Raw genomic sequence first — 14,506 nt, 5'->3', positions numbered from 1 at the left:
ACCACTTAACATGTTCACCAACACTGAGCACAAGGACCTCAGCAGCATTGTGTCTAGAGCAGAAGCTAGTTTGAACGGAGCACAAGGGACGGGCCATTAGAACAAGGTCATTAAGCAGAAGTTGATTCTCTTCCAGTAGAACTGAAGGAAAGGTTAATGGAGCCCCATGGTGCAAGGTGAGGGGGTGAGGGGCGACTTGCCAACACCGCTTTGTCATCCTGGGACATTTTAAAGGTTAAACGGCCTGGGGGAGTGTTGGATGTTTTGTTTCAAGGAGCAGGGTAGAAACAGGAGACAAAATTGTCAGAACAACCGGCAGACAGTCTGATGGCCACCCATGGAAGAAACACCAGGCGACGAGATGTGTGTGAGTGAGGTGTTTGTGAAGGGGTCTGGGCTAGGTCCATACTCACATGGAAGAAACACCAGGCGACGAGATGTGTGTGAGTGAGGTGTTTGTGAAGGGGTCTGGGCTAGGTCCATACTCACATGGAAGAAACACCAGGTGACGAGATGTGTGTGAGTGAGGTGTTTGTGAAGGGGTCTGGGCTAGGTCCATACTCACATGGAAGGATTCGGCGGAGCCGTACTTGGCTCTGATCTTAGGCTCTCTGATGGTGGCCAGGTTAGTTCCACTGACGGTCAACAGGGTTCCACCACTGACAAAATAAAAAAAAATACTTTGTTAACAAATATGTAAATATGAGGATGCATAGAAAAGTATTAGACAATCAACACACAGTAGATTGAAGTATATTCATTTGCCAGCTGTTGGTAAGTCGTGAATAAAACCCCCGGAATATAAAATGTGTTGTAGGTGTACTTTAGGTCCTAGGAGACAGTCACAAATTTAGTTTACAGTCCCAGTGTCTGGAAAGCCAGTGCATAACAACACCCACTATGTCTGGCAAGTATAGCGTGTATCCATCCCTCCTGCCTTCCTTTATCTAGCCTCGTGAATGCTGTGTTCTTTGCAGTCGACTTTCTTCATCCTGCATGCATTGACAGGCAGCTCCTGGCTGAGGCTGGGCATGAGACTGTGGCTGAGGCTGCCTCTTTAAAGCAGGCTTTCTCCACAGATTGTTATTTGTGTAGCGCCTATACCTCCAGCCCGGCTCTTTATGTGAAAAAGCCCTCTTACCTCAGGTACACGCTTCAGGGAATAACCAACAGAGAATATACTCTCTCTCTTCACCCACCAGTGCAGGCCCAGACCCAGCTCCAGCCTCAGCCACTATCTACAGTGCATTTGGAAACTATTCAGACCTCTTTACATTTTCCACATTTTGTTACATACAGCCTTATTCTAAAATGTATTAAATAAAACAAATTCCTCATCAATCTGCACATATTACCCCATAATGACAAAGCGAAAACAGGTTTTTAGAATTGTTTGCAAATTTATTACAAATAAAAAACAGAAATACCTTATTTACATATTTATTCAGACCCTTTGCTATGAGACTCAAAATTGAGCTCAGGTGCATCCTGTTTCAATTGATCATCCTTGAGATGTTTCTACAACTTGATTGGAGTCCACTTGTGGTAAATTCAATTGATTGGACATTATTTGGAATGGCACATACCTGTCTATATAAGGTCCCAAAGTTGACAGTGCATGTCAGAGCAAAAACCAAGCCATGAGGTCAAAGGAATTGTCTGGTGAGCTCCGAAACAGGATTGGGCCGAGGCACAGATCTGGGGAAGGGTACCAAAAAATGTCTCCAGCATTGAATGTCCCCAAGACCACAGTGGCATTCATCATTCTTAAATGGGAGAAGTTAGGAACCACCAAGACTCTTCCTAGAGCTGGCTGCCCGGCCAAACTGAGCAATCAGAGGAGAAGGGCCTTAGTCAAGAACCCGACAAAATGTGGAAAAAGTCAAGGGGTTTGAATATTTTCTGAACAAACTGTCTGTTCTAAGTGTGCTATTTCTATGCTTCCCGTTCTTATGTTTTGTTTTTGTATCTTTTACTTTTGGTTTTGTACACCATCTTCAAACAGCTGAAAACACAATATTTTTGGTTATTGAAAATATATTTCAGAGTGGTACAATGGATGGTACAATGGTTCTCTACACTATATATTGCTTGTTTTGTCACATAAACTGAAATTAGGCACACTATTAGAATTTTAGCAACCAGGTAATGGCAGAGCGATTTTTGCATATTGCACCTTTCAAATAAACAAAAATGTACTACAGTAACTGTTGGCATTTAATTTCCCCACAAAACCGCAATACGTACCAAACCACGGGTTTGGTGAACCGTTACACCCCTACTGGTTTGGTGAACCGTTACACCCCTACTGGTTTGGTGAACCGTTACACCCCTACTGGTTTGGTGCTGGAGATAATGAATATGAGGTTGAAAAGTGGCAAAATTGCCATTTAAGCAGCAACATGGCTCCACGGGCTTTGACAAAGTAGCTTATACTGCTTTCACAAGGGATTTAAGGTATTTTGCCTGTAAAAATAATAGGGCAATGTTTATATGACGCCCTTACAAACAGGCCTGCATACACCTTTCATACCTCCCGTGCACATGCCAGCATGCCGGTGACAGGTGGGAGTGGTGAGCAGATGTGGGTGGGCATCTATTTTAATAAACCCATTGAATATACACCATCAAAAACACATCTATTATTCATTTGTTTAGAAAGGTCCTAAGAAACATTAGAAGACTAATAACATGTATTTTCAAAACAATAGAATGGAATATTTTGAGTTTATTTATGTTACGTCCAAATGAATAGTTCATTATTTAGTTCATTCAACAGACAAGACACACCTGCCTTGATCACAGTCAACACACACATATTTCGCAGTAATAATGTAATGGAATATAACAGAATAAAATACAACAAATATTTTTTCCTACACAGCTTGTGTCACGGGAACGTGTGGATCCGCTGTCATATAAAAAAGTTATATTTGAAACAGAACCCATGCATTTTTTTAACCACATTTCATCTCATTCCTACCGGCCCTCCACTTTGTTAGGGAGCAGGGCGTAGGGTCTTACATTGAGAGTATCTACATCATGATACCAATAGAAAAGAATAGCAATCCTATTTTCAAAAGCATGTCAGTCTCATGTTCATATTTCACAACCTCTGCAGGCTTTTGGTGTTGCCTTTACACGCCTGATGAAACTAATAGGCCTGCACTTGATCTGGGCTACATCATTGCATGATAAATGTTTCTGATCAGTGATAGACGAGCTGTACCACGTCCACTTATTTGCTCAGCCAAAAATAGGGCTTTGGCGGTCATGACATTTTGTCAGCTGGTTATTGTCATGCAAAAGAATCTCACAGTAATTGACCGTTAATTAACATAAACACGTTTAGCATCTCCAGGTCTCCACACGTACAAGCTGCTGATGCGTCTTTGGAACATCTACATTTAAAAAGTCTAATAATCAATTGAATATACACCATCACAATAAATCCATTATTTATTTTAGGCAGGTCTAAAGAAACATTCTGATATGAAGAAAATGTATTTCAGAAGAAAAGAATATGAGTTGGTCTACTGTATGTTATGTGGCTATGCTCCATGTCATAGGCTGTAGGCTTGTTCCTTTAGCAGACCAGATAGGCTATCAGTCCCAAACCATTATTTTATATTAGGTTATTTGATTTTATAGTAAGAAGAATATAATTGACAATATTTTTCCCATTCATTTATTTTTGCCCGACCTACAGACAGTGATATCAGTCCGCTAATACAGGACTAGTAGAGGCTCAGTGCACTACTTTCGTAAAAAAAATTATAACAATAATACAAATATTTATATACTGTATATATATATTTACATACAGTACCAGTCAAAAGTTTGGACAACCTTACTCATTCAAGGGTTTTTATTTATTTTTCCTATTTTCTACATTGTAGAATAATAGTGAAGACATCAAAACTATGAAATAACACATATGGAATCATGTAGTAACCAAAAAAAAGTGTTAAACAAATGAAGTAGTCACACTTTGCCTGGATGACAGCTTTGCACCCTCTTGGCACTCACTCAACTAGCTTCATGAGGTAGTCACCTGGAAAGCATTTCAATTAATAGGTGTGCCTTGTTAAAAGTCAATTTGTGGAATTTCTTTCCTTCTTAACTTCTCTAGGATAGGGGGCAGCATTTTCACGTTTGAATGAAAAGCATACCCAAATTCAACTGCCAGCTACTCATACCCAGAAGATAAGATATGCATATAATGAGTAGATGTGGATAGAAAACACTCTGAAGTTTCTAAAACTGTTTGAATCATGTCTGTGAGTATAACAGAACTTATTTAGCAGGCGAAACCCCGAGGGCAAACCATTCAGATTTTTTTTTTTTTTTTGAGGTCACTCTCTTTTCAATGGGTATTCATTGGGAATCCAGATTTCTAATTGACCTTCTTGCAGTTTCTACCGCTTCCACTGGATGTCAACAGTCTTTAGAAATTGGTTGAGGTTTTTTCCTTTGTGTAATGAAGAAGTACGGCCATCTTGAACGAGGGTCACTTGAAGTGTACTGTTTGTTAGAGGCGCGTGACCAGAAAGCTAGCTACAGTTTGTTTTAATCCTGTATTGAACACAGATCATCCCGTCTTCAATTTTATCGATTATTTACGTTAAAAAATATCTAAAGTTGTATTACAAAAGTAGTTTGAAATGTTTTGGCAAAGTTTACAGGTAACCTTTGAGATATTTTGTAGTCACGTTGCACAAGTTGGAACCAGTGTTCTTCTGGATCAAACACGCCAAATAAATGGACATTTTGGATACATATCGACGGAATTAATCGAACAAAAGGACCATTTGTGATGTTTATGGGACATATTGGAGTGCCAACGACAGAAGCTCGTCAAAGGTAAGGCATGAATTATATTTTTATTTCTGCGTTTTGTGTCGCGCCTGCAGGGTTGAAATATGCTTCTCTCTCTTTGTTTACTCTGTTGCTATCCTCAGATAATAGCATCGTTTGCTTTTGCAGAAAAGCGTATTTGAATTCTGAAATGTTGGCTAGATTCACAACAAGTGTAGCTTTAATTTGGTATCTTTCATGTGTGATTTAATGAAAGTTAGATTTTTATAGTAATTTATTTGAATTTGGCGATCTGCATTTTCTCTGGCTTTTGGCCAAGTGAGACAGTAGCGTCCCGCCTAAGCTCAGATTTTTGGATATAAATATAAACTTTACCGAACAAAACATACATGTATTGTGTAACATGAAGTCCTGTGAGTGTTATCTGATGAAGATCATGAAAGGTTAGTGATTAATTTTATCTCTATTTCTGCTTTTTGTTACTCCTCTCTTTGGCTGGAAAAATGGCTGTGTTTTTCTGTGACTTGGCTCTGACCTAACATAATCGTTTGGTGTGCTTTCGTCGTAAAGCCTATTTGAATTCTGACATGTTGGCTGGATTCACAACAAGTGTAGCTTTCATTTGGTATCTTTCATGTGTGATTTCATGAAAGTTTGATTTTTATAGTCATTTATTTGAATTTCGTGCTCTGCATTTTTACTGGCTTTTGGCCAAGTGGGACGTTAGCGTCCCACATATCCCAGAGAAGTTAATGCGTTTAAGGTAGGGGTGGTATACAGAAGATAGCCTAATTTGGTGAAAGACCAAGTCCATATTATGGCAAGAATAGCTCAAATAAGCAAAGAGAAATGACAGTCCATCATTACTTTAAGACATGAAAGTCAGTCAATCTGAAAAATTTCAATAACTTCAAATTGCTGCAAAGAAACCACTACTAAAGGACACCAATAAGAAGAAGAGACTTGCTTGGGCCAAGAAAACACAAGCAATAGACATTAGACCGGTGGAAATCTGGGTGAGTGAAGTAAAAGTGAAGAGTGAAGTAAAAGCAGCCAACAAGTGCTCAGCATATGTGGGAACTCCTTCAAGACTGTTGGAAAAGCATTCCAGGTGAAGCTGGTTGAGAGAATCCCAAGAGTGTGCAAAGCTGTCGTCAAGGCAAAGGGTGGCTACTTTGAAGAATTTGTTTAACACTTTTTTGGTTACTACATGATTCCATATGTGTTATTTCATAGTTGTGATGTCTTCACTATTATTCTACAATGTAGAAAATAGTAAAAAATAATGAAAAACCCTGAGAAACCCTGAGTAGGTGTGTCCAAACTTTTGACTGGTACTGTATTATTATATACAGTGGGGCAAAAAGTATTTAGTCAGCCACCAATTGTGCAAGTTCTCCCACTTAAAAAGATGAGAGAGGCCTGTAATTTTCATCATAGGTACACTTCAACTATGACAGACAAAATGAGATTTTTTCCCCCAGAAAATCACATTTTAATGAATTTATTTGCAAATTATGGTGGAAAATAAGTATTTGGTCAATAACAAAAGTTTCTCAATACTTTGTTATATACCCTTTGTTGGCAATGACAGAGGTCAAACGTTTTCTGTAAGTCTTCACAAGGTTTTCACACACTGTTGCTGGTATTTTGGCCCATTCCTCCATGCAGATCTCCTCTAGAGCAGTGATGTTTTGGGGCTGTTGCTGGGCAACACGGACTTTCAACTCCCTCCAAAGATGTTCTATTGTGTTGAGATCTGGAGACTGGCTAGGCCACTCCAGGACCTTGAAATGCTTCTTACGAAGCCACTCCTTCGTTGCCCGGGCGGTGTGTTTGGGATCATTGTCATTGCTGATGATAGGCTTTGTTACTTTAGTCCCAGCTCTCTGCAGGTCATTCACTAGGTCCCCCCGTGTGGTTCTGGGATTTTTGCTCACCGTTCTTGTGATAATTTTGACCCCACGGGGTGAGATCTTGCGTGGAGCCCCAGATCGAGGGAGATTATCAGTGGTCTTGTATGTCTTCCATTTCCTAATAATTGCTCCCACAGTTGATTTCTTCAAACCAAGCTGCTTACCTATTGCAGATTCAGTCTTCCCAGCCTGGTGCAGGTCTACAATTTTGTTTCTGGTGTCCTTTGACAGCTCTTTGGTCTTGGCCATAGTGAAGTTTGGAGTGTGACTGTTTGAGGTTGTGGACAGGTGTCTTTCATACTGATAACAAGTTCAAACAGGTGCCATTAATACAGGTAACGAGTGGAGGACAGAGGAGCCTCTTAAAGAAGAAGTTACAGGTCTGTGAGAGCCAGAAATCTTGCTTGTTTGTAGGTGACCAAATACTTATTTTCCACCATAATTTGCAAATAAATTCATTAAAAATCCTACAATGTGATTTTCTGGATTTTTTTATACAACTCCCTATTCAAAACATTGTAATGCAGTGAATATGCAATGCCGTTAACATAGACATGAAAGTAGAAGTTAATGCACAGATGAACAAAAATATGTTGTTCACACATCTCCAAGCCCCCGGTGTATTCTATGCTGGAGTATGTGAATAAGGCATTTCGGCCTACAGTATAGCGATCACATCGATGAGCTGAGAGAATTTTGGCTATGAGAGATCCAGGAATCTCAGTCATTTTGTCGCTTGTTTTTCATTTGTTTATGCATGTGTTCCCGTCTGTTTCTCTGTGCCAGACGGAGCCCAGATCTGTGGCGAATCACTGGAGACTATTGAGGAACAGTCAGTCAGTCAGCCCATCCACCCATCCAGGCTCTGTAGCTGGGCAGGCCAACCCTGGGTGGGCTCAGTGGAGCAGAGCAGAACCCCCCCCACCGTCACCCCCCAACCCACAAACAGAATTCAACACACATGTAGATCCTAACAAATACACACCGAATTTTAGACACAGAGCACAGAGGCACGGGGGCCCTGGGGCAGCGGTTGGGCCACAGCTGCTCCTTAGCCAATCCCACAGAGCAATGACTATACCCCATTTCAATCCAACAGCCTATTAGATCAACCTATTATAGATGAAGCAGAAATTGTTTCAACAGAGACACAGGGAGAGAGAGAGACACACACAGAGACACAGAGAGAGAGAGAGAGGGGTGAGGGCTATCGCATCTTGTAACAGTGTCTCAAAGGGTTAACCAGGAAGCAGAGCATTCTGGGTCAAAGTGGACTTTCCACAAGGTTCTGTGTTTTCCTCTCTAACTCTTTTAAAGAGGTGCCACTGTAGCTCCAGTACTGCACAGCTGACCAGCACCAGAGAACCAGGTGATATCAATGTAAATACCCAGATCCTCTCCCTACCTAGCGATGCTCCAGTCGGGTTCAATCCTCAGGACGGTGGGGTCGTCGGTGTAGTTATATTTGACCTCTGGGTTCCTCAGCTCAGCAGAGTCGATGTCCACCATGACTGGTGTGCTGCCTGGGGTCAGCCCCGCTGGGGTCACACACACTATCTCCCGGGCATTCCTCCTGCAGAGAGAGGGGGAGAAACATGGTTAAAGGATGACAACGGTTACAAAGAGATATCATTCACGGGTTTCATCAGTATGACAGAAACCAATGGTCTAGGTTTCAGCACCTGTCTCTAAAGAAATGGTCATACCTTATGTCAATGTGTACATGAACGAGCACTTCATTTTTAAAAGCCGTGTCTACCAATGCTTGGTGTGTCTAGTCAATTATTACACAGTAACTACGATAACTAATCTGTAGCGCTGTTGAATGATGCTTGTATTTCTGGGAAAGTGCCGCAGTCTTTCTAGGAAGAGAGGAGAGGAGTGATTCTGGTGTGATTCCCAGGTCCTGATTGGAGACGTGCCTGCAATGTCTCCTCTGATTCCCCTCGCCCCGTTTCCATGGGAACCCGCTTCACAACGCACGCTCCACAAACCCTCCCAAGATTGCATATATTTTGACAAGGTGGTTGTGACAAACAACAAAACGAGAATGAAACAGACACAAAGAGGACGAGAGAGAGAAGGAGACAGACACAAAGAGGACGAGAGAGAGAAGGAGACAGACACAAAGAGGACGAGAGAGAAGGATACAAACACAAAGAGGACGAGAGAGAGACGGAGACAGACACAAAGAGGACGAGAGAGAGAAGGAGACAGACACAAAGAGGACGAGAGAGAGAAGGAGACAGACACAAAGAGGACAAGAGAGAAGGATACAAACACAAAGAGGACGAGAGAGAGACGGAGACAGACACAAAGAGGACAAGAGAGAAGGATACAAACACAAAGAGGACGAGAGAGAGACGGAGACAGACACAAAGAGGACGAGAGAGAGAAGGAGACAGACACAAAGAGGACGAGAGAGAGAAGGAGACAGACACAAAGAGGACGAGAGAGAGAGAAGGAGACAGACACAAATAGGACGAGAGAGAGACGGAGACAGACACAAATAGGACGAGAGAGAGAGAAGGAGACAGACACAAATAGGACGAGAGAGAGAGAAGGAGACAGACACAAAGAGGACGAGAAAGAGAAGGAGACAGACACAAAGAGGACAAGAGAGAAGGATACAAACACAAAGAGGACGAGAGAGAGACGGAGACAGACACAAAGAGGACGAGAGAGAGAAGGAGACAGACACAAAGAGGACGAGAGAGAGAAGGAGACAGACACAAAGAGGACGAGAGAGAGAGAAGGAGACAGACACAAATAGGACGAGAGAGAGAAGGAGACAGACACAAATAGGACGAGAGAGAGAGAAGGAGACAAACACAAAGAGGACGAGAGAGAAGGAGACAGACACAAAGAGGACGAGAGAGAGAAGGATACAGACACAAAGAGGACGAGAGAGAGACGGAGACAGACACAAAGAGGACGAGAGAGGAGACAGACACAAAGAGGACGAGAGAGAGAAGGATAGAGACACAAAGAGGACGAGAGAGAGAAGGAGACAGACACAAAGAGGACGAGAGAGAAGGAGACAGACACAAAGAGGACGAGAGAGAAGGAGACAAAGAGGATGAGACACAAAGAGGATGAGAGAGAGAAGGAGACAAACACAAAGAGGACGAGAGAGAGAAGGAGACAGACACTAAGAGGACGAGAGAGAGAAGGATACAGACACAAAGAGGAAGAGAGAGAGAAGGAGACAGACACAAAGAGGACGAGAGAGAGAAGGAGACAGACACAAAGAGGACGAGAGAGAGAAGGAGACAGACACAAAGAGGGCGAGAGCAAGAAGGAGACAAACACAAAGAGGACGAGAGAGAGAAGGAGACAGACACAAAGAGGACAAGAGAGAAGGATACAAACACAAAGAGGACGAGAGAGAGACGGAGACAGACACAAAGAGGACGAGAGAGAGAAGGAGACAGACACAAAGAGGACGAGAGAGAGAGGAGACAGACACAAAGAGAACGAGAGAGAGAAGGAGACAGACACAAAGAGGACGAGAGAGAAGGACACAAACACAAAGAGGACGAGAGAGAAGGAGACAGACAGAAAGAGGATGAGAGAGAGAAGGATACAGACACAAAGAGGACGAGAGAGAGACGGAGACAGACACAAAGAGGACGAGAGAGAGAAGGATAGAGACACAAAGAGGACGAGAGAGAGAAGGAGACAGACACAAAGAGGACGAGAGAGAAGGAGACAGACACAAAGAGGACGAGAGAGAAGGAGACAAAGAGGATGAGACACAAAGAGGATGAGAGAGAGGAGACAAACACAAAGAGGACGAGAGAGAGAAGGAGACAGACACAACGAGGACGAGAGAGAGAAGGATACAGACACAAAGAGGACGAGAGAGAGAAGGAGACAGACACAAAGAGGATGAGAGAGAAGGAGACAGACACAAAGAGGACGAGAGAGAGAAGGAGACAGACACAAAGAGGACGAGAGAGAGAAGGAGACAGACACAAAGAGGATGAGAGAGAGAAGGAGACAAACACAAAGAGGACGAGAGAGAGAAGGAGACAAACACAAAGAGGACGAGAGAGAGAAGGAGACAGATAAAAAGAGGACGAGAGAGAAGGAGCAAGATACAAAGACGACGAGAGAGAGAAGGAGACAGACACAAATAGGACGAGAGAGAGAAGGAGACAGACACAAAGAGGACGAGAGAGAGAAGGAGACAGACACAAAGAGGACGAGAGAGAGAAGGAGACAGACACAAAGAGGACGAGAGAGAATGAGACAGACACAAAGAGGACGAGAGAGAGAAGGAGACAGACACAAATAGGACGAGAGAGAGAGAAGGAGACAGATAAAAAGCGGACGAGAGAGAAGGAGACAAACACAAAGAAGACGAGAGAGAGGAGGAGACAAACACAAAGAGGACGAGATAGAGAAGGAGACAGACACAAAGAGGACGAGAGAGAAGGAGCAAGATACAAAGACGACGAGAGAGAGAAGGAGACAGACACAAATAGGACGAGAGAGAGAAGGAGACAGACACAAAGAGGACGAGAGAGAGAAGGAGACAGACACAAAGAGGACGAGAGAGAGAAGGAGACAGACACAAAGAGGACGAGAGAGAATGAGACAGACACAAAGAGGACGAGAGAGAGAAGGAGACAGACACAAATAGGACGAGAGAGAGAGAAGGAGACAAACACAAAGAGGACGAGAGAGAAGGAGACAGACAGAAAGAGGACGAGAGAGAGAAGGATACAGACACAAAGAGGACGAGAGAGAGACGGAGACAGACACAAAGAGGACAGGAGAGAAAGAGACAGACACAAAGAGGACGAGAGAGAGAAGGAGTCAGACACAAAGAGGACGAGAGAGAAAAGGAGACAGACACAAAGAGGACGAGAGAGAGAAGGAGACAGACACAAAGAGGACGAGAGAGAGAAGGAGACAGACACAAAGAGGACGAGAGAGAGACGGAGACAGACACAAAGAGGACGAGAGAGAGACGGAGACAGACACAAAGAGGACGAGAAAGAGAAGGAGACAGACACAAAGAGGATGAGAGAGAAGAAGACAGACACAAAGAGGACGAGAGAGAGACGGAGACAGACACAAAGAGGACGAGAAAGAGAAGGAGACAGACACAAAGAGGATGAGAGAGAAGAAGACAGACACAAAGAGGACGAGAGAGAGACAGAGACAGACACAAAGAGGATGAGAAAGAGAAGAAGACAGACACAAAGAGGACGAGAGAGAGACGGAGACAGACACAAAGAGGATGAGAAAGAGAAGAAGACAGACACAAAGAGGACGAGAGAGAGACGGAGACAGACACAAAGAGGACGAGAAAGAGAAGAAGACAGACACAAAGAGGACGAGAGAGAGACGGAGACAGACACAAAGAGGACGAGAAAGAGAAGGAGACAGACACAAAGAGGACGAGAAAGAGAAGGAGACAGACACAAAGAGGATGAGAAAGAGAAGGAGACAGACACAAAGAGGACGAGAAAGAGAAGGAGACAGACACAAAGAGGATGAGAAAGAGAAGGAGACAGACACAAAGAGGATGAGAAAGAGAAGGAGACAGACACAAAGAGGACGAGAAAGAGAAGGAGACAGACACAAAGAGGATGAGAAAGAGAAGGAGACAGACACAAAGAGGACGAGAAAGAGAAGGAGACAGACACAAATAGGACGAGAGAGAGAAGGAGACAGACACAAAGAGGACGAGAGAGAGAAGGAGACAGACACAAAGAGGACGAGAGAGAGAAGGAGACAGACACAAAGAGGACGAGAGAGAATGAGACAGACACAAAGAGGACGAGAGAGAGAAGGAGACAGACACAAAGAGGACGAGAGAGAGAAGGAGTCAGACACAAAGAGGACGAGAGAGAGGAGACAGACACAAAGAGGACGAGAGAGAGAAGGAGACGGACAAAAAGAGGACGAGAGAGAGAAGGAGACAGACACAAAGAGGACAGGAGAGAAAGAGACAGACACAAAGAGGACGAGAGAGAGAAGGAGTCAGACACAAAGAGGACGAGAGAGAGAAGGAGACAGACACAAAGAGGACGAGAGAGAGAAGGAGACAGACACAAAGAGGACGAGAGAGAGAAGGAGGCAGACACAAAGAGGACGAGAGAGAGACGGAGACAGACACAAAGAGGACGAGAGAGAGACGGAGACAGACACAAAGAGGACGAGAAAGAGAAGGAGACAGACACAAAGAGGATGAGAGAGAAGGAGACAAACACAAAGAGGACGAGAGAGAGAAGGAGACAGACACAAAGAGGATGAGAGAGAGAAGGAGACAAACACAAAGAGGACGAGAGAGAAGGAGACAGACACAAAGAGGGCGAAAGAAAGAAGGAGCCAAACACAAAGAGGACGAGAGAGAGAAGGAGACAGATAAAAAGCGGACGAGAGAGAAGGAGACAAACACAAAGAAGACGAGAGAGAGGAGGAGACAAACACAAAGAGGACGAGATAGAGAAGGAGACAGACACAAAGAGGACGAGAGAGAAGGAGCAAGACACAAAGACGACGAGAGAGAGAAGGAGACAGACACAAATAGGACGAGAGAGAGAAGGAGACAGACACTAAGAGGACGAGAGAGAGAAGGAGACAGACACAAAGAGGACGAGAGAGAGAAGGAGACAGACACAAAGAGGACGAGAGAGAATGAGACAGACACAAAGAGGACGAGAGAGAGAAGGAGACAGACACAAAGAGGACGAGAGAGAGAAGGAGTCAGACACAAAGAGGACGAGAGAGAGGAGACAGACACAAAGAGGACGAGAGAGAGAAGGAGACGGACAAAAAGAGGACGAGAGAGAGAAGGAGACAGACACAAAGAGGACAGGAGAGAAAGAGACAGACACAAAGAGGACGAGAGAGAGAAGGAGTCAGACACAAAGAGGACGAGAGAGAGGAGACAGACACAAAGAGGACGAGAGAGAGAAGGAGACAGACACAAAGAGGACGAGAGAGAGAAGGAGACAGACACAAAGAGGACGAGAGAGAGACGGAGACAGACACAAAGAGGACGAGAGAGAGACGGAGACAGACACAAAGAGGACGAGAAAGAGAAGGAGACAGACACAAAGAGGATGAGAGAGAAGAAGACAGACACAAAGAGGACGAGAGAGAGACGGAGACAGACACAAAGAGGACGAGAAAGAGAAGGAGACAGACACAAAGAGGATGAGAGAGAAGAAGACAGACACAAAGAGGACGAGAGAGAGACAGAGACAGACACAAAGAGGATGAGAAAGAGAAGAAGACAGACACAAAGAGGACGAGAGAGAGACGGAGACAGACACAAAGAGGATGAGAAAGAGAAGAAGACAGACACAAAGAGGACGAGAGAGAGACGGAGACAGACACAAAGAGGACGAGAAAGAGAAGGAGACAGACACAAAGAGGACGAGAAAGAGAAGGAGACAGACACAAAGAGGATGAGAAAGAGAAGGAGACAGACACAAAGAGGACGAAAAAGAGAAGGAGACAGACACAAAGAGGATGAGAAAGAGAAGGAGACAGACACAAAGAGGATGAGAAAGAGAAGGAGACAGACACAAAGAGGACGAGAGAGAGACGGAGACAGACACAAAGAGGATGAGAAAGAGAAGGAGACAGACACAAAGAGGATGAGACGTGGCTACAGTAGGTCTCTGTCCTCAGCCAAGCTGTTTCCACTGTTATCCTGGATAGAAACACATCTATCTCTATTTATTTCCTTTCAAAGATAATCCAGCAGATTTTTTTTTTCTTCTGCAGTGCTACCTTCTCTTTCCTCG

The 14,506-nt window shown here is 43.9% G+C and overlaps 1 protein-coding gene across 1 annotated transcript in view; it reads right to left on the bottom strand.

Moving 5' to 3' along the window:
* Positions 1–8,279, bottom strand: part of LOC120061207 (plexin-A1-like) — a 35,000-nt gene extending 26,721 nt beyond the window's left edge. The window contains exons 1-2 of the mRNA XM_039010832.1: positions 8,140–8,279; positions 566–659 (exon numbers count right to left, since the gene is read on the bottom strand). Of these exons, the coding sequence (XP_038866760.1) occupies positions 566–659; positions 8,140–8,243 (198 nt within the window). The 5' untranslated portion in view covers positions 8,244–8,279. The remainder of the gene's footprint in view (positions 1–565; positions 660–8,139) is intronic.
* Positions 8,280–14,506: the final 6,227 nt, after the last annotated feature.

This window comes from Salvelinus namaycush, chromosome 16, assembly GCF_016432855.1.
Source record: "Salvelinus namaycush isolate Seneca chromosome 16, SaNama_1.0, whole genome shotgun sequence".
NCBI lineage: Eukaryota > Metazoa > Chordata > Actinopteri > Salmoniformes > Salmonidae > Salvelinus > Salvelinus namaycush.
This window is presented reverse-complemented; position numbering and strand designations above follow the sequence as displayed.